This window comes from Schistocerca piceifrons, chromosome 2 (assembly GCF_021461385.2).
Source record: "Schistocerca piceifrons isolate TAMUIC-IGC-003096 chromosome 2, iqSchPice1.1, whole genome shotgun sequence".
Classification (NCBI taxonomy): domain Eukaryota; kingdom Metazoa; phylum Arthropoda; class Insecta; order Orthoptera; family Acrididae; genus Schistocerca; species Schistocerca piceifrons.
In genome coordinates this window covers 914,759,697-914,780,230 of record NC_060139.1, presented here as the reverse complement: position 1 = coordinate 914,780,230, position 20,534 = coordinate 914,759,697, and the positions used below count along the sequence as shown (strand labels likewise).

General features: G+C 40.9%; 1 protein-coding gene across 2 annotated transcripts in view; it reads right to left on the bottom strand.

The window, feature by feature from the left end:
* The window catches only part of LOC124776478 (neither inactivation nor afterpotential protein C), a 372,945-nt gene that overhangs the window by 305,051 nt on the left and 47,360 nt on the right, over positions 1 to 20,534 (bottom strand). For both annotated transcript variants that reach the window (XM_047251492.1, XM_047251493.1), the window contains exons 4-5: positions 16,187 to 16,291; positions 11,245 to 11,354 (exon numbers count right to left, since the gene is read on the bottom strand). In XM_047251492.1, coding sequence (XP_047107448.1) covers positions 11,245 to 11,354; positions 16,187 to 16,291 — 215 coding nt within the window. The remainder of the gene's footprint in view (positions 1 to 11,244; positions 11,355 to 16,186; positions 16,292 to 20,534) is intronic.

The window sequence follows — 20,534 nt, the reverse complement described above, 5'->3', positions numbered from 1 at the left end:
ATATCTGCCAAAACCCCACAGAAAATGCACGTGAGGATCCACAGGAGAGACACTCGGTATACAGGTTGTTTCAGAAGTAGTGGTCAATATTCAGGGATATGACAGGAATGATCATTCGAAACAAAAAGAAGTTAAGTAAACATGCACTCTAAAACGCATACCTCAAGAGCTATGAGCAATTTTTAATCATCGATACTGTGAAACAAATCTTTTCTCCTGCAAGCTCTACGAATTCCATATTTTGGGAAGTGGTAATATGGAACAAAACAAGAAAAAAGTGCCCAGGAAACATGCGCTCTAGAATACATACTTTAAGAGCTGTGAGCACTTGTTCATCTTCGCTACTTTAAAACATACCTCTTCTAATGAACAAGTGCATGCATTTTAGAGCACCTGTTTACAGGCCGTTTTTTTCTTGTTCTGATCCATACTACTACTACCCAAAATATCGACAGCAAAAAAAATGGTTCAAATGGCTCTGAGCACTATGCGACTTAACTTCTGAGGTCATCAGTCGCCTAGAACTTGGAACTAATTAAATCTAACTAACCTAAGGACATCACACACATCCATGCCCGAGGCAGGATTCGAACCTGCGACCGTTGCGGTCGCTCGGTTCCAGTCTGTAGCGCCTAGAACCGCACATTTGTTTCACAGTATCGAAGACCAAGAATTACTCATAGCACTTAAGTTATACGTTTTAGAACCCATGTTTAGTTGACTTTTTCGTTTCGAATTATCTTTCCTGTCATAGCCCTTAATATTGATCATCACTTCTGAACCATGCTATATACAGAGTGTAACTAAATATCCTTTACAGACTTAGATGACATGTTCTCTACATCAAAACAAAAAAGGTCTAGTGAACGTCGGTTCTAAAATGCATACCTTAAGAGTCATGAGCACTTGTTCATCTTCGATGCGGCAAAACAAATCTCTTCTACTACAGTCTCTTTGAGGAGGTGGTGGTATGGACCAAAACGGGGAAAAACGTCCGGTAAGCATGGGGTCTAAAATGCATACCTTAAGAGCTATGAGCACCTTTGCAGTAAAACGATATGTTTCACAGCAGCGAAGATGAGCCTTAGATATACGGGTTGACGACAGTTGCGGAGTAGTGTACGGGCAAGTGTTGAGCAACTGCCCACTCAGATCAGCAAAAGGGCTACCAACAGTGTCTCGTCAACGACGGTTCAGCGAACGTTGCTGCGTATGGGCCTCCTCAGCGGGCACCTGATTCGTGCAACCATGCTGGTTACTGTTCATCAGTGACAAAGGCTGCAATTTGCACACCAAAACCGCAACTGCACTTTCACTGAGTGATGACAGGTGGCCTTTTCAGAAGAATCACGTTTTATGCTCCATCGACGTGAAACGTCTAAAAGCGAAGTGCCTGTAACAATTGTCGGAAGTGTACAGGCCGGAGGAGGGAGAGTTAGGTCTGGGAGACGTTTTCGTGGACATCCCATAGGTGATCTCGTCATTCTGGAATGCACAACGTATCAACGTAGGTAATCGTCTAGCCTTTTGGACCATATCCACCCCTAAATGCAGTTTGTTTTTCCTGGACCCGATGGCAGGACAACGCAGCGTGTTACACGGCTCTCATAATTTTCCCTTCCAATCTTCGATAACATATGCTTGTTGTCCATTTTTAACGCATGTGATGCTAAACTGATTGTACGGGAATTTTCACATGATCTCTGCAACAAACTAGCATACTGCACAGAGCGTTCTAAGACGGACTGCAATAATCTCACAAGAAGCTTATTTGAATCAAGTCAGCTGTAGAGTTCTTACTACTCACAAGGGAACCTCCCCATCGCACCCCCCTCAGATTTAGTTATAAGTTGGCACAGTGGATAGGCCTTGACAAACTGAACACAGATCAATCGAGAAAACAGGAAGAAGTTGTGTGGAACTATGAAAAAATAAGCAAAATATAAAAACTGAGTAGTCCATGGGCAACATAGGCAACATCAAGGAGATTGTAAGCTCAGTAGCGCCGTGGTCCCGTGGTTAGCGTGAGCAGCTGTGGAACGAGAGGTCCTTGGTTCAAGCCTTCTCTCGAATGAAAATTTTAATTTTTTATTATCAGAGTTCAGGCACACACACACAATCAACATCGCTCTCCAAAATTCCAGGACATGTTCAGATTTGCTTGGACATATGCAGGATTTGACGGTCTACACACGGAAAAATTTGAAAACGTTAAAAACATATGTTTTGACAGAGCACAGAGAAAACTGTGCGACTGTGAAACTGTTGCATTCATTTGTTGCAGTTTGTGTGACACACTCTTATGTTTTCATCACTTTTTTGGAAGTGATTATCACATCCACAAGAAAACCTAAATCGGGCAAGGTAGAAGAATCTTTTTACCCATTCGCCAAGTGTGCAAGTTAGGTGGGTCGACAACATATTCCTGTGGAGGAATCGGTTGACCTATGACCTTGCGATCAAATGTTTTAGGTTCCCATGGGTGAGTCACGTCCTTTCGTCTACTAATCACACGGTTTTGCGGTGCGCTCGCAACACACAGACACTAAACTTATTACAGTGAACAGAGACGTCAATGAACGAATGGACAGATCATAACTTTGCAAAAACAGTAATTAAACTTTTCGCTCGAGGGAAGGCTTGAACCAAGGACCTTTCGATCAGCAGCTGCTCACGCTAACCACAAGACCACGACCCACTTTTACTCACTTCCTCCTTGATACTGCATGTGTTGCCCATGGACTATTCAGTTTGTATATTTTGCTTATTTTTTTCATAGTTCCACACAACTTCTTCCTGTTTTCTCGATTGATCTGTGTTCAGTTTTACAAGGCCTATCCACTGTGACAAATTATAACTAAATCTGAGAGGGGTGCGATGGGGAGGTTCCCTTGTCAGTAGAGGTTTCAGTTTAGTTGGTAACGTGAAGAAAGCCGGTTCAGCTGTGTGGATGATTTCTATGAATCATGAATCTTCTCACAAATATTTTGCCCTTAAAAATGAGGTTGTTAGTCATTACAGCACAAAGCTAGTTTTGCTTAGTAACCTTTTGCGAACCTGATGTCGCCTAAAAACTTGCATTGGTTTTGTTAATACGACGTGACACAAATAATACAATGACGATTCGAGTACTTTTTATACGCATTAAGTGAAGCATTTACACCTAACGTAATAAGATGCCATTTGCTACTAAATATTGTTGCTAGGATATTTGTTCTTAAAATAAGCAAATAGCCGGCCGGTGTGGCCGAGCGGTTCTAGGCGCTTCAGTCTGGAACCGCGCGACCGCTACGGTCGCAGGTTCGAATCCTGCCTCGAGCATGGATTTGTGTGATGTCCTTAGGTTAGTTAGGTTTAAGTAGTTCTAAGTTCTGGGGGACTGATGACCTCAGCTGTTAAGTCCCATAGTGCTCAGATCCATTTGAACATATACAAATAACCGTCGTTAACTACTTTTGTATCTTGGGAGAAACGTAGTTATTTTTGATAGCAGAAAAGGTAAGGAGGCATCTCGAACCTGTAACAGGACACTGCTATTGGGTCCACCTAAACTGCTGTGTAGGAAACGTGTGGTCACCTTGGGTGCTGCAGGCGTTTTGGGCCCATCATGTTAATGGTCTTCCGATGCCCACAAAGTGTATTTACCTATTTTTAAAATGACGTAAATAAAGTAGCAACATCAAAAAATAATTAATGTAGACTAATGAAGTTTCGGGAATGCATTTGCCTAGGTAATGCATTTAAATGATTGACATTGCAAAATCACAGGTTAATGTAAGCGCGAGATAAGCCATTGCAAATGTGAAATGCTGGTACATTAATGACCGGTGTAACCACCAGAATATTGAATGCAACAAAAACAAGAAATTGCACGCATTGTGTTGTACAGGTGCCGGATGTCTGTTTGTGGAATGGAGTTTCACGCCTGTTGCACTTGGTCGGCCAATACAGGGCGGTTAATGATGGATGCGGATGACGCTGAAGTCGTCGTCCGATGATATACAATATGTGCTCGATTGGAGACTGATCTGGTGATCTAGGAGGCGAAGGCAACATGTCGACTCTACATCAACATCTACATTTATACTCCGCAAGCCACCCAACGATGTGTGGCGGAGGGCACTTTACGTGCCACTGCCATTACCTCTCTTTCCTGTTCCAGTCGCGTATGGTTCGCGGGAAGAACGACTGCCGGAAAGCCATTCGTGATCTCCTCGGGAGGTATAAGTAGGGGGAAGCAATATATTCGATACCTCATGCGGAAACGCACCCTCTCGAAACCTGGACAGCAAGCTACACCGCGATGCAGAGCGCCTCTCTTGCAGACTCTGCCACTTGAGTCACGCTTACCAAATAACCTTGTGTGTGATCTTTGTAGAGCATGTTGGTTTACAACAGCAATACGTGGGCGAGGGTTATCCAGTTGGAAAACAATCCCTAGAATGCTGTTCATGAATGATAGCATGACAGGTCGAATCACGTGATTCACATACAATTTTGGAATGAGGGAGCGTGGGATAACCACGAGAGTGCTCTTGCTACCATGAAATCGCACCCCAAACCATAACTCCAGGTGTAGGTCCGGTAGGTCCGATGTGTCTAGTACATAGACAGGGTGGTAACGGGCCCCCATCTGGCATCCTCCTAACCAAGACACAGCCATCATTGCCACCGAAAGAGGACCGGCTTCACATTAGAAACTGACCTCCACCCTGCTCTCCAATGAGCTGTCGCTTGACACTGCTGAGGTCGCAGTTGGCTGTTGTTTGGGATCACTGGAATACATGGTAAAGGACGTCTGGCTCGGAGTTGTCCTTGAAGTAACCGATTCGTAACAGTTCGCTGTGTCACGATGGTACCAAGTGCTGCTCAGATTTCTGCTGCAGATGCAATGCGATAGGCCAGAGCTACAAGCTAAACACGATGGTCCTTCCTCTCGGTAGTGTCACGTGGCCGTCTGAAGCCCGGTCTTCTTGCGACCGTACGTTCTCGCGACAACCGCCGCCAGCACTCATGTACCGAGGCTAATACTGTCAAGTCTTTCTGCAGTATCGCAGGAGGAACATCGAACTTCTCGTAGTTCTATTACACGACCTTGTTCAAACTCAGTGAGGTGTTGATAGTGTCGTCTTTGTCGCTTTACAGGCATTCTTGACTGCCATCAACTCACCGTGTCCAATCTCAAAACTAAGTTATGCTCACTACCGTTACAACGTGTGTTTAAAGCAAATCTGATTTGCGTCCTCATGGTGGCGCTCTAGCGCCTCTCTTGTGTGACTAGAGCAAAATTTGAATAGACATCATCATCATCCTTCTGACGTAGAAACACGCCTAGTAACTTTCGTTTATGCCGCACAACTCCTTCTTGGTGTTGCGATTTTTTTCCGTTAGCGCATTACAGAAGCGTGTTCCTGTACATTATGTACTGCTAAGGTAGAGCGTTTGCATAAAATTGAACATCTCAAATTCTCAGAAAAAAAATCAAGCAAAACGTGTCGAAAAGCATATGTTGTGACGAGGATAAACACCAATCTGTGTATATTAACAGCGGTAGTTTTAAATTTCGCGGGTCCTGATGTGGTAGCACTTTCAGCTACTTAGTTATATCGTATGTAGCTTTAAACTGATCATCTAGAATCCTCAGCAACAGCAGGAAAAAATTGAAAAATAACACGTTGGGAAAACATCATTTTGGAGGAAAAAATAGAAACTGCAGGAAAAATATCACAATTCTACTATCTGAAACATACCATTTGCCAGTACAGAAACCATGTCCCTCAGGCATCAAGGTCTATTTAAGAGATCAGATTAAAAGTTGTCTCCTGCAAGGTTTCGTCTTGCTATGGTTTCATAATCTATCATTTTTCACTGAGACAGAATCGCAGTGTATTATTCACAATGTGTGTAATTGTATTGTTGTATTTTTATCAAGGAATTTTTACTGAAGAACAGCTTTGTGCAGAACATAAATGCCTTAGGGATAACGGTCATGTACTGAACGGTATGCTCCATACAGACGTATCACACAAGCATGGTTCATTCACAGTATTCTTGCTTGATAGATAACAGGCCGCAAATACTTGTTGGGACTACACTGTGATAGTTACATAAGCTACAGTTCACTTCTGAACTTTCTACAAAAACATACACCGAACATTGAGTTCCGCACATTGCACATAGTATTTGCGTTTTAAATTTCTTTGCCTCGCATAAAAGCGGCTGTAAAGTGTCTAAGATTAAAAAAAATCACTTTTCTGTTCCAGTTACATTTTGATGTGTTTATACCTCTCTAATCATCTTTTATTTTATTTTAGTTCATTTTATTGCAATTATTTTATGCTGTTAAGATACATTAACGACAGTGAATGAATGATAAAAGCGAGCAGGAGACTTCGAGAACTAAACAATAACTTCAAAACGAAATGAAACAACAATCAGATGTGTTACATGAGCGTTTCAGCTACATGCAGACAAGTGAAATGTAGCGACATGTGAAGAATTGAATCTCATACCGTTACGGAGTAAGTTTTCATCAATTTGTCCAAATTAAAACACTGTAGCTCTTCGTTAGATCATATACTCACTTAAATCCTATTAACATGATTTACTGTAATACATAAAAATTCTTTTTGCTGCGTCTATCCCTAAAGCAACAATCTTATAAAAGTTTCTGTCCCTTCTGATCTCGAGAAGTGCAGCGGAAAGCACAGTACTGTGGCATTCTTCGGCTCTGAATTTTAAGCAAAGCACACCAAATCCTATACGACACACGTAACCGGAAAGTCTAATATGGCCTAAAGTGTCACGTGACGCGACTTCAGTCAGTCGTGAATTGCAAGCGAAAGAGAAAAAGATGTCCGTACTTTTCCTGTATAGAGCTTATCACTGCTACTAATTTTCCATAGCAGATATTCAAGTCAGATTATCATTCAAATTACTAGTTGAAATTGTTCGATAGATCCCCCTTGAGTGGTGGGGACAAAGAAGGTTTGCGACTGCAGGCGATATAGTTGCCGAGATTGCCAGCGATAAGTTGTTCGTGTGTGGGGCCCTTGTTGTTGTGTATGTTCCGTTTATATACAAATTAAGAGACATTCATTTACTTTGTTTTTAACTGATATTGTTTTCAGTTAGCCAGATCTGAGATGGACATACCCTGTCAAAATTTAGCGATCATCGAGGGGTAATGTATCAACAGTCAAAATTCGTTCCTATCTCAAAGAAAATAGTGGGGACCTACTCAAACTGTTTTATTCCTGTAAATTTGTGAATTCGTAAAAAGCGACAGTGGAAAGACGAGGTATTAAACAAAGGTATTTTTCTAATAAGATTAATGTAATATTGTGGCTGCATTAACACTGACTGCCTCAATACGATAGCTGTTTTGTGGCAATTGTGTTTTTTACGATTTGTAACTGTGGCCACTATCAATTGTAAACAGCGAATTTTACGCCAGAATGAATTGACTGTGCACCACAAGAAAAGCCAAGTAAAAATTTGTTTACAGCGACAGCAGTACTCCACAGTTTTATCAAGCTGGGGAAAAATTTAGTGGATGCTTAATTTGTATATTTTATTGCTTTCAAACATTCTGGATTCATCGCGTTATTTAAAATATACAACCATAATATCCTCGTCGCGGTGATCTCTTGTTGAAAATTGCTTTTCAAAAAGATGAATAGCTGCTTTCTTTGTGATTATATTCGTAGTCATGTAATTTAGCGTTTCAAAGAAAAGTCAGTCCCTTCTAACAAAATTCCAAAGAAAAATTCGACCCTGATAGCGTTGCAATGATACAATCTCGTCCCTCTGCGCGTGCGTTGTTGCTTACGGAATGTTTTTAATTCGGTGACAGAGAGGACAATATGGGAACACATATTTGGTCATTACTACAAAATTATATAGCTGATATGCTGTTTTCTATTGACAGCGCACTGCACTTCATGTTCCTAGTAGAAAGATAACGATTCGAAAGGAGAAGATTTTTTCATATGATGAGTGCGAAAGGGAGGATTCAAAGTAGACCAAGTCCTATTTTGGCTATTTCTGAATACAATCTACCACCGTATTGTAAAAAAAAAGTTTGTTTTGAGTGTAACATTAAACCAAGTCCATAAATACATTTTCATGCACACGGTGGGATTACACCTCTGTCTCTCAGAAATAAAGACGATTACAAAGTTATAATGAAACAGTTCCACAATATCCCTGTTTCAAGACACTTACAGATTCGTGACGTATCTTTTTAGTTTAAAAAGTCTGTAAATCAAAAGTTGCACTTGTACTTAAGTTTTAATAATTTTATGAAGTGGTAGTAACTTAAAATATGCCAACATCTTCTTATATTAGCAAGAATTGAAGAGAGAATTCGCAAAACTTCACATATATATTTCGGTATTTAGACTCATGCACAGGACAAATTCGCTACATTAAAACAGCCTGAACTCAGGTAAAACTAGCTCAAGCTCCTAACTAAAAATACAGCATGTGGCGTTGATGTTTTTAGAATCTGGACGTCCGTACTTGCCTAAAAATTTTGTCTTCGATATAATAGAAAAACTAATAAAAAAGAACAATACCTTTATGTGGAAGAGGACTGGTGAAGACTGTTAATTCAGCCAGGAGTAATAAACCTAAATTGATCACCAAGCATAAAAACTTTGAAAAACTGCGTAACAAACATCAAAGAGGGTACACAACAACAGTCTGTCAATTAGATGTATATAGCGTGGCTGAAATTTGAAGAATGCTCACCCTTAATGATCGAATTCAAAGAAACTGTCGTTTCGGGACATTAATCTGAAATGAAAGACAAGGAATACCTTTGCAGACTTTGGCAAACGTATTTTAAGATTTACTTCATTAGTCTAGAAGACAAGTAATGTGCAGAAGATAAACGATATGAAATCACTCCTACCACACGAGGGCAATTTCAAAAACATTCCACTACATTTTCCACCGGTATGACGTTGCAGGCGAACAGTGACGATGGCGTTGCTTCGTTGACACTACTCGTGACCAGAATGGTAATAAATACTGCAACATACATTTGAGCCAAGTACTTTCTAAGCACCACTTCTATGCAAACTGAATTTGTGAAAATTCTGTGTGTTAATGTAACAGGATTGAGATTTTTATATTTTGTGATATAAAACGACAGTAGATAATAAAACTCATGTCATATACATTCCTTAACGTTTCGGAGAGAAACTGAACCAAATCTGGTACACTGTCAAATTTTATCCTTCCGGGCAACGACTATAATGAGTAACAGGATAAAGTATGAGTTATTAGTCCACTTAAACGTCGTACATAACTCAACCCTTGAAGCGATTTAAATAGTATGGTTATTTAATTCGAGCTGAAAATTGGCTTTAATGGACTTGGTGCATATTAATTCTAAATCCTTCAAATATACTCCAGTGGTCTGTGTACTACGAGATTAACTTTTAGTGAGGCTAAGTAAGTGAATAGACTAGTACAAGGTTCTCGGTAATAAATCAAATTTTGGGCAATATTTTTTGATATGAGTTATTGGCAATAAACATACATCAAAGAAAGTTTTGCATCACCCCAGTTCCCAGAACTCCTGAAGATAGATGTTGACTGTGGATATTGTATCACAGGCACAAGCCCTTGGACTGTTCAGAGATGACACTAAACACGCCCAAAGATGTAAACAACCATGCATGAGCAGCGCCTATTAGATGGAGGGGTCCGACAGCCGATCAGTTCCAGTCATTCCACCAGGAAGGAGTTAACCGGTCGTATTTTCTGTAGTTCAACCATGCCTAGACGGTCAATACCACGGTTCGATCGCGTTCACATTGTTACTTTCTGCCAGGAAGGGTTCTCAACAAGGGAAGTGTCCAGACGTCTTGGAATGAACCAAAGCGATGTTGTTCGGACATGGAGGAGATACAGAGAGAGACAGGAACTGTCGATGACAGGGCTCGCTCAGGACGCCCAGGGGCTACCACTGCAATGGATGAGCGCTACCTACGGATTATGGCTCGGAGGAACTCTGACAGCATCGCCACCATGTTGCATAATGCTGTCCAGGACGTCGTGTTACGACTCAAACTGTGCCCAATACACTGCATAATGCGCAACTTCACTCCCGACGTCCATGGGGAGGTCCATCTTTGCAACAACGACACCATGCAGCTCGGCACATATGGGCCCAACAACATGCCGAATGGACCGCTCAGGATTGGCATCGCGTTCTCTTTACAGGTGAGTGTTGCATATGCCTTAAACCAGACAATCGTCGGAGACGTGTTTGGAGGCAACCCGGTCAAGCTGAAAGCCTTAGACACACTGTCCAGCGAGTGCAGAAAGGTGGAGGTACCCAGCTATTTTGGTGTGGCATTATGTGGGGCAGACGTACGCCGCTGGTGGTCGTGGAAGGCGCCGTAACGGCTGTACGATACATGAATGCCATCCTCCGACCGATATTGCAACCATATCGGCAGCATATTGGCGAAGCATTCGTCTTCATGGACGACAATTCGTGCCCCATTGTGCACATCTTGTGAATTAATTCCTTCGGGATAACGACATCGCTCGACTACAGTGGCCAGCATGTTCTCCAGACATGAACACTGTCAAACATGCCTGAGGTAGATTGAAAAGGGCTGTTTAGGGACGACGTGACCCAGCAACCACTCTGAGGGATCTACACCGAATCGCCGTTGAGAAGTGGGACAATCTGGATCAACAGTGCCTTGAGAACTTGTGGATAGTATTCCACGATAAATACAGGCATGCATCAATGCAAGAGGACGTGATACTGGCTATTAGAGGTACCGGTGTGTAGAGAAATGTGGACCACTACCTGTGAAGATCCCGCTGTATGGTGGTACAACATGTAATGTGTCGTTTTCATGAGCAGTAAAAAGGGCGGAAATAATATTTATGTTCATCTCTATTCCAATTTTCTGTACAGGTTGCGGAACTCTCTAAACCGAAGTGATGCAAAACGTTTTTTGATGTGTGTATATAATGAAAACTACAGTAAAAAGTGTTTTACCAGAGATTTTAGGCTGTAATGACGAATTATAGAGTATTTAGTACAAAAACTGTAGAAATTCATTAGCCATCCGGCCGTCAACATCGGTAACATATGGACTCACCACAAAACACTGTCTCAAGTGTTAAGTAGAGTTGAAATGATTAATATCTGCTTCACTACTTGATAACCAAGCCGCTATGGTTCTACCTTAAAGAAATCAAATTACTCACTTTGCCAGCCCGAAGTCGACGAGCTTGACCTCACCCTCCTTAGTGAGCAGGATGTTGCTGCCTTTAACGTCGCGGTGCATCACGTTGTGTTCGTGGAGATGCGACAATGCCTGAAAATGACACAACATGTGATACTGAAACTATAAGTTACGTTTCTACAGGTTATCAATTTAACACTAGTTCTAACACTCTAGTGTAAATAGAGTTTCAACGTGAAATGCCAAATGAAGAAATTGCTCCATAAGCCTTTTTCTTATCTAGAAGAAAACGTAGCGCTACAAAACTGTCAAAATAATGTTTACAGACACCTGCGCTCTCATGTTCAGGTCTGGCGATTAAAAAGACCATGAGAAGTGTGACAGGTCTGTAAGTGCGTATAAATGGTTCAAATGGCTCTGAGCACTATGGGACTTAACATCTGTGGTCATCAGTCCCCTAGAACTTAGAACTACTTAAACCTAACTAACCTAAGGACATCACACACATCCATGCCCGAGGCAGGATTCGAACCTGCGACCGTAGCAGTCACGCGGTTCCGGACTGAGCGCCTAGAACCGCGAGACCACCGCGGCCGGCGTAAGTGCGTATAACCAACATGGGACAGCAGAAGCGAACTACAACCTCCCCCCCCCCCTCCTCATACACACACTAGTAAAAAAGATCTTCGGGAAAGGAACGTGCATTCTGTCCTTGTTACACGGGAAGAAATATTTATTGAGTATCAGATTGAAGAAAGCCACAAAATGAAATGGATACCGACAGGGGAAAAGTGTACCCATAGCCATTTGTCACGAAAACCCAAAACGATGTTGCCATTCGGCACTATCCTCCTTGCTACCGAAAATGTCAGAAGGGTCTGGTAGGGTAAGGTAGGTGGGGGCAACTATTAAAAAGTGATAGTGTTAATATATTTGATGATTAGCATACACAGATTATTCAGTTGTGTTTTGTTTCCTCCCACTTCCTCCGCCTTATACGAAACTTATATAAATTAATCCCGTCCCTCCACTAACCCCCCAACCCCTTCGCCTGGCTCAGACTTTAGGGTCTAATCTTCCAGACCAGTGCAACGTTCATCAAATATGAATGGAAGAAAATTATCGGTTACAGTTTTTTTTTATTTATTCATTTTTAATTTCATGTGAGGCGAGCGACCATCACGGCAGACTGGGGTTCATCTGCTGTACATCACAGTTGCACCTGCCACAAAGGCCACAGATGTTGACAGGACGCGATCCACAACACCACATACAAGTTGTTCTTTGTTGTTTTTGAACAACAATGATTGTTAATGTTTTATTGGATTGATTGGAGGAAGTTATCAGGAAAAGGAATAAGGCACATTAATTATCTCCAAATATAACATCTGTTTATGAAAACCTGTTATGCATCAGCAGCAACAACTTGACTATTTTTACATGCTGGTGATGAAAAGCAGATCATATTTTATCTTCTTTTGAATTAGCTGACTTTTCTCGGAAGAGTTTAAGCCTGCTGTTGAGAAGAAGTTAGAGAAAGTCAGATGCCAAACAAAGCATCAAGTTCATAGTCCCATCCCAGTCGCCAGATATAGTAATTCTCTAACTATTTCTGAAAGGCAGATTAAATGTGTTCCGAGAACAGACAGCCAACGAAGAAAAAGATTTAAGTATGATCTCTTTTCTATCATTACTATGTAAAAAATTTCAAGTTGCGTGTAATATATTTCAGTAAAATCGATGTTACATTTTGCTCATTGGAGTTAATTAACATGTCTTAGTCCTTTTCTTGATACCTTCCTTCAATCAATCCAGAAAAGCAATTAATAACAATTATTGTTAAAAAACAAATAACAACATGTATGTGGCGTTGTGTAGCGGGTTCACTAAAATTTTTTAACCCATTCGGCAGGTGTAACAACGGTTAGACTGCCACATGGGGTGGCAAACGCCAATATTCTGTGGCACTTGCTTGCCTCACAGGAAATAAATGGAAACAAAAACCAGAAATAATTCTTGTGAAAAGAAAAATACATTAAATGAAAGTCCATTAAACAAAGTGTAGCTAACTTAAAAATGGTTCAAATGGCTCTGAGCACTATGGGACTCAACTGCTGAGGTTATTAGTTCTCTAGAACTTAGAACTAGTTAAACCTAACTAACCTAAGGACATCACAAACATCCATGCCCCAGGCAGGATTCGAACCTGCGACCGTAGCGGTCTTGTGGTTTTAGACTGCAGCGCCTTTAACCGCACGGCCACTTCGGCCGGCGTAGCTAACTTAAACATTGCCTGTGTGTAGTAGGGATATCAACTATCTAGCCCACTTTGGGCTTAAATGACCATCAATGTACATAGTGCACCAGCTTACCCATTGCATCAGGGTCAACACTTTAGACCTTGAACTAGATTTTTAAACGTTGACCTTGACTTGACTCATGATGTAATAAGACACTTCACCTCCACTCGCCTTATCTCTAGCTAATCCTTGTACAGCATTAAAAATGAAACATCAAAAATCCAAGCTGGTGGAACTAGCCCAGACGTGCTAGCGGGAAATTAAAAATGCTCTCCCCCCCCCCCCCCCCTCTCACCTCTTCCCCCTTATCTCCAGTCAATCAGAGCACAGTATTAAAATGAAACAAACAACGAAAAAATCCAAGGTGGTAGAGGTTGGTTGGTTGGTTGGTTTGTGGGATTGAAGGGACCAGACTGGTAGAGGTAGCCCCACTGTGATAATAGCAAATTTAAAACCCCATCCTCTTTCCATCCACTTAGAGCATAGTATTTAAATGATGAGTAAAAATGGTGTCATATTACATTATTTCGGAAAGACATGTGACCTACACATGACGCCACATCCCTTCCCTCCCTTCTCTCTGTCTCCTACCAGGCAAGAAAATCCAACTTCTCCATTGCGCTCCCCCTCTTGTTTCCAACGAATCTGAGCGTAGTACTAAAACTGGGGCGAGATATACGTTATAAAAATATGTAACCCCTAGTTTAAAGTGGATGATATGCATTATTTCTGTAAAAGCCAAACACTTCTGACATAAGATTAAAGTAATGCCAGGGTCAAACATATCCATTATTTATGTGCACACCCTATATATACTATTAAATATGTAACCTCTAGTTTAAAGTCAAAGATATGCATTATTTCTGTAAAAGTCGTATGTTGTTGTTGTTGTGGTCTTCAGTCCTGAGACTGGTTTGATGCAGCTCTCCATGCTACTCTATCCTGTGCAAGCTTCTTCATCTCCCAGTACCTACTGCAACCTACATCCTTCTGAATCTGCTTGGTGTATTCATCTCTTGGTCTCCCTCTACGATTTTTACCCTCCACGCTGCCCTCCAATACTAAATTGGTGATCCGTTGATGCCTCAGAACATGTCCTACTAACCGATACCTTCTTCTAGTCAAGTTGTGCCGTAAATTTCTCTTCTCCCCAATTCTATTCAATACCTCCTCATTAGCTATGTGATCTAGCCATCTAATCTTCAGCATTCTTCTGTAGCACCACATTTCGAAAGCTTCTATTCTCTTCTTGTTTAAACTATTTATCGTCCATGTTTCATTTCCATACATGGCTACACTCCATACAAATACTTTCAGAAACGACTTCCTGACACTTAAATCTATACTCGATGTTAACAAATTTATCTTCTTCAGAAACGCTTTCCTTCCCATTGCCAGTCTACATTTTATATCCTCTCTACTTCGACCATCATCACTTATTTTTCTCCCCAAATAGCAAAACTCCTTTACTACTTTAAGTGTCTCATTTCCTAATCTTATACCCTCAGCATCACCCGACTTAATTCGTATACATTCCATTATCCTCGTTTTGCTTTTGTTGATGCTCATCTTATATCTTCCTTTCAAGACACTATCCATTCTGTTCAACTGCTCTTCCAAGTCCTTTGCTGTCTCTGACAGAATTACAATGTCATTGTCGAACCTCAAATTTTTTATTTGTTCTCCATGAATTTTAATACCTACTCCGTTTTTTTCTTTTGTTTCCTTTACTGCTTGCTCAATATACACATTGAATAACATCGGGGAGAGGATACAACCCTGTCTCACTCCCTTCCCAACCACTGCTTCCCTTTAATGCCCCTCAACTCTTATAACTGCCATTTGGTTTCTATACAAATTGTAAATAGTCTTTCGCTCCCTATATTTTACCCCGGCCACCTTCAGAATTTGAAAGAGAGTATTCCAGTCAACATTGTCAAAAGCTTTCTCTAAGTCTACAAATGGTAGAAACCTAGGTTTGCCTTTCCTTAATCTAAATTCTAAGATAAGTCGTAGGGTCAGTATTGCCTCACGTGTTCGAATATTTCTACGGAATCCAAACTGATCTTCCCCAAGGTCGGCTTCTACTAGTTTTTCCATTCGTCTGTAAAGAATTCGCGTTAGTATTTTGCAGCCGTGACTTATTAAACTGATAGTGCGGTAATTTTCACATCTGTCAACACCTGCTTTCTTTGGGATTGGAATTATTATATTCTTCTTGATAAAGTAATATACCACTGACATAAGATTAAAGTAGTGCCATGGTTAAACGAATGCATTATTTATGTGCACATGCGTATCCCTTGCAAAATATTAAAGTGATGTACGGTCAACGGTATGAATTAAATACGTAAAACAGCAAGATCACACACATATTTCTGAATCCCATACGTCAATACTGCAGTCCCTACAAACATTTGATGCCTTTTTGTTTCATATGTCAAATACTACACTCCTTAAACACACCTATGATCTCTTTAAAGGAAAGTAATAATCTCTCTGCTTTCCATACATCACAAATACAGAACTCCTTAAAGGCATCTGTAATCTCTCACATACAAAGTAATAATTAATTGTTTTTCTCCCTCACTCCGAAATACCGAAACTACTTCAGTCTCAAGTGGAGTACTTCTGAAGGCTAGACTGAGTATGTTGCAGGCTCACCTTGACGCTCTCTTTGAGTATATACGCAATGTGATCTTCGTTCATCTTCCTGTTCTGCTTGTGCAGTCCCTGTACCAAGTCCGTGACTGGACCGCCATCGCACAGCTGAAACAAGAAGAACACAGTTGTTACGGGATACATAAACCGAGTTTCTTTCTTAGCAGTTGCAGAAAGACGTATAAATGTGTAAAATATACTGAAAATATTATATCCAATGAAGTTAACAAGCCATCTCCATGCTGATGTTTGGTATGTAAAGAAATGAAAGCTGCTGAATGTAAGCTCTCCATGAAAATTTCCATCACGTTCACGTGCAAATAGATCCATAAGCTAACACGACGGGGCACACACGTGTAGTATGCTATTACTTTACACTCAGAATTGAACCATACAGTTTTATAGAAATGGGTACAATTAAACATAGACATCGTAATTAAATGCTTTCAGAAGGAACTCAATAACAATATTATAAACAGGTTATGTTAATTTGGTTCATAAACGATCTGTGACATTTGTTGGAATGGATTCAGATGTAAGCGTTGTCTGATTTCGGGTACCAGTTTTCCGTAATTCCTTCACGAAAGAAGATGAAATAAATATTCAAGAATTCGAAACCAGAACAGCTGTTAGCATGAGTAACATAAAAGTAGATATCTTAGGTGTTGCGAAACAACTCAAATCACTTAAGAAAGGCAAGTCTTCCGGTCCAGATGGTATACCAGTCAGGCTCCTTTCAGAGTAAGCAGACACAATAGCGCCTTTCTTAGCAATCATATACAACAGCTCACTTGACGAAAGGTCTCTTCCTAAAGACTGGAAACAGCACAGGTCACACCAATATTCAAGAATGGAAATAGGAGTAACCCATTGAATCACAGACCCGTATCACTGACCTCAATTTGCAGTAGGATTTTGCAGCATGTACTCTACTCGAACATTATGAATCACCTTGAAGAAAATGACTTATTGGTACATAACCAAAACGGATTCAGAAAATATCATTCTTGTGCAACACTTTATTCCAATGAAGTAATGAGTGCTGTCGACAAGAGATCTCAGATCGATTGCATATTCCTAGATTTCCAAAAGGCTTTTGATGCCGTTCCTCACAAGCGACTATTAATCAAATTGCTCGCATATGGAGTAACATTTCAGTTGTGTGACTGGATTCGTGATTTCCTCTCAGAGAGGTCACAGTTCGTAGTGATAGACGGTAAATCATCGAGTAGAACAGAAGTAATATCTAGCGTTCCGCAAAGTAGTGTCATAGGCTCCCTGCTGTTCCTGATTTACATAAATGATCTAGGTGATAATCTGAGCAGCCAACTTAGACTGTTTGCAGATGACGCTGTAATTTACCGTCTAGTAATATCGTCAGACGATGAGTTCGTATTACAAAATGATCTACAGAGAATTTCTGTATGGTGCGAAAAGTGGCAATTGGCACTAAACAAAGAAAAGTGCGAGGTCATCCACATGGGTACTAAAAGAAATCCGATAAATTTTGGGTATACGATAAATCATACAAATCTAAGGGCTGTCAGTTCAACTAAATACCTAGGAATTACAATTACTTAATTTGGAAAGACCACATAGATAATATTGTGAGGAAGGCGAAACAAAGACTGCGCTTTCTTGGCAGAACACCTAGAAGATGCGACAAACCCACTAAAGAGACAGCCTACATTACACTTGTCCGTCCTTTGCTGGAATATTGCTGCGAGGTATGGGATTCTAACCAGGTTGAATTGACGGAGGACATCGAAAAAGTGCAAAGAAGGGCAGCCTGTTTCGTGTTATCGCTCAATAGGGGTGAGAGTGTCACTGATATGATACGCGAGTTGGGGTGGCAGTCACTGAAACAAAGGCGATTTTCGTTGTGGCGAGATCTATTTACGAAATTTCAATCACCAACTTTCTCTCCCGAATGCGAAAATATTTTGTTGACACCCACCTACGTAGGGAGAAATGATCACCATAATAAAATAAGAGAAATCAGAGCTCGAAGGGAAAGATTTAGGTGTTCCTCTTCCCCACGCTCCATTCGAGATTGGAATGGTAGAGAAGTACTACGAAAATGGTTCGATGAACCCTGTGCCAGGCACTTAAGTGTGAATTGCAGAGTAACCAGGTGGATGTAGATGGAAAATTGCAAACAATAGAAGCAGAAGAAAGGGGACTCAGTAGTAATCAGTCTGACCATCCTGTTGTTTTCTGTCGGCGGAGAACCCAGGTACAGTGCCGTTGCCTATGAGTTAATGAAACCCAAAACCCAATGAGACAAATAGCTAACTACTTTGGGCGCGTGGCGAAGCGACAGTCCGATGACAGCAAATGGTTCAAATGGCTCTGAGTACTATGCGACTTAACTTCTGAGGTCATCAGTTGCCTAGAACGTAGAACTAATTAAACCTAACTAACCTAAGGACATCACACACATCCAGCCCGAGGCAGGATTCGAACCTGCGACCGTAGCGGTCGCTCGGTTCCAGACTGTAGCGCCTAGAACCGCACGGCCACTCCGGCCGGCAGATGACAGTAACTGCTCGCAAATCATGCAGTGACAGCTCTCCAGATGCCCAATCATTCATGTCACTTGTTGTTTTCCACAACTATCTCTACAGGATCTTTACGAACCGACCCAGAGCAGGCAAATCAGCTTCCCTACAGGAGGTATCGTCGTACCCGCACAACAGTCTACAAAACCATAGAAAATATCGAACTTACAACAACATCAGGAGACAAAAAAAATCGTATTCCAGTTAAGAGTGTCGCAGCCCACGCCCTCGTCGATGGACCTTGTGTATTTCTTGGATGTTCACTTAATTTTAGCTTGGACATAAATGATACTTTTTCACATGGAAATGGATGGTTCACCGTTGCCATAGTAAGAGGTGGTAGCGCAGTTTCTAGTGTACCTAGTGTACGTGGTACGTCTACACCTGTCCTCCATGGGAAAATGAGAATACCGATCCAGCGATCTTCCGACAGCTGTTTAACTTAGATTTCAACGGCTAGTCCAACTCGAAAACTATCTACACTGATTGCTCCAGTATTAGTGAACGAAAAGATTTTGTTTTTGTTTTCAGCAGTGGCTCTTCAGTTTGGTTTGATATGGCCTGTTACGAATTTCCCTACTCTGGGAACCTCTTTATCTCACAGTAGCAAATGCACCTTATGTCCTCAATTATTTGTTCAATGTATTACAGCCTCTGTCTTCTTCTACAGTTTTTACTCTCTACAGCTGCCTCTTGTATCAACACGTCGTAACAAATGTTCTATCATCCTGTCCCTCCCTCCTGTCAGTGTTCTCCATATATTCCTTTCCTCGCTAATTTTACTAAGAACTTCCTCATTCTTTGAAATGTTTTTTATTCCACTCTTTGATCACAATATCACTTCCTTTGACGATGACCGTTTTCAGTCAGTAATGGCCATCTTCAGATCTACAATACAAAAATGTATAAACCTAGTGGGCAGTGTGTCTATCAACACAATGCAGCATTACGTGTCACAATATACTATCAAACAAGCAGGGAAACTTACAGATAAAATACGGTAAAGCGTACCTGTTCTACATCATGTCCTACTGTGATAAGGCCGTAATGGCATAGCCAAACCATATAAATATACTCAGCACAGCATCGTCATATAGATCTAAAATAAGGTGTAGAATAGGCCACATCGTCCACACAGTCATTTTTGCAACAGGCTACTGAAGTACAGTAGCTACCAGAAATTTGTCTGCCTGCACCCTACATAGATGTCGCTATTGTGGGCTTAGATGTAATCATTTACGTAAGAAACATAATCTGATAAAAACACATTAGGTAAAATACATGTAGCAGACTTTTAAATATTGATAACTATTCAAATCAATTGTGATACAGTAAAAGACGAATACAGTTACCCATATAAAATTATTAAAAGGAAATATATAAAAATAATAGGTCTGACACTGTTATGGTGAATTTACGGTGCATCGTGATATGTCTCCCACAGAAACGTTATACAACATATTAACAGTCAATAAATAAAATTATATAGTCTCACAATACAATCCATGAATAGGTAGGATTTAGTCAGTTACAGAATTAGAGCGACGAATGTACGGAAGTAAAGCAAATGCCTACTGTTCTCAACATAAATCATCAAGTACGGCTAGGCATAAATGCGCGAGGCATTAATTGGTTACCGTAATATGTTATCAAACAAAGCAAAGTAGGCGTTGGGCACAAACTCGCTTTGTCCATTGAGTATCCTAGTGGGCTCATGCTTTTTGGCCTTGCAAATCTCCAACTCCTCCAACAAGTCGAGAGCGCGACCCTTCTCTGCCCTGTGTAGAATA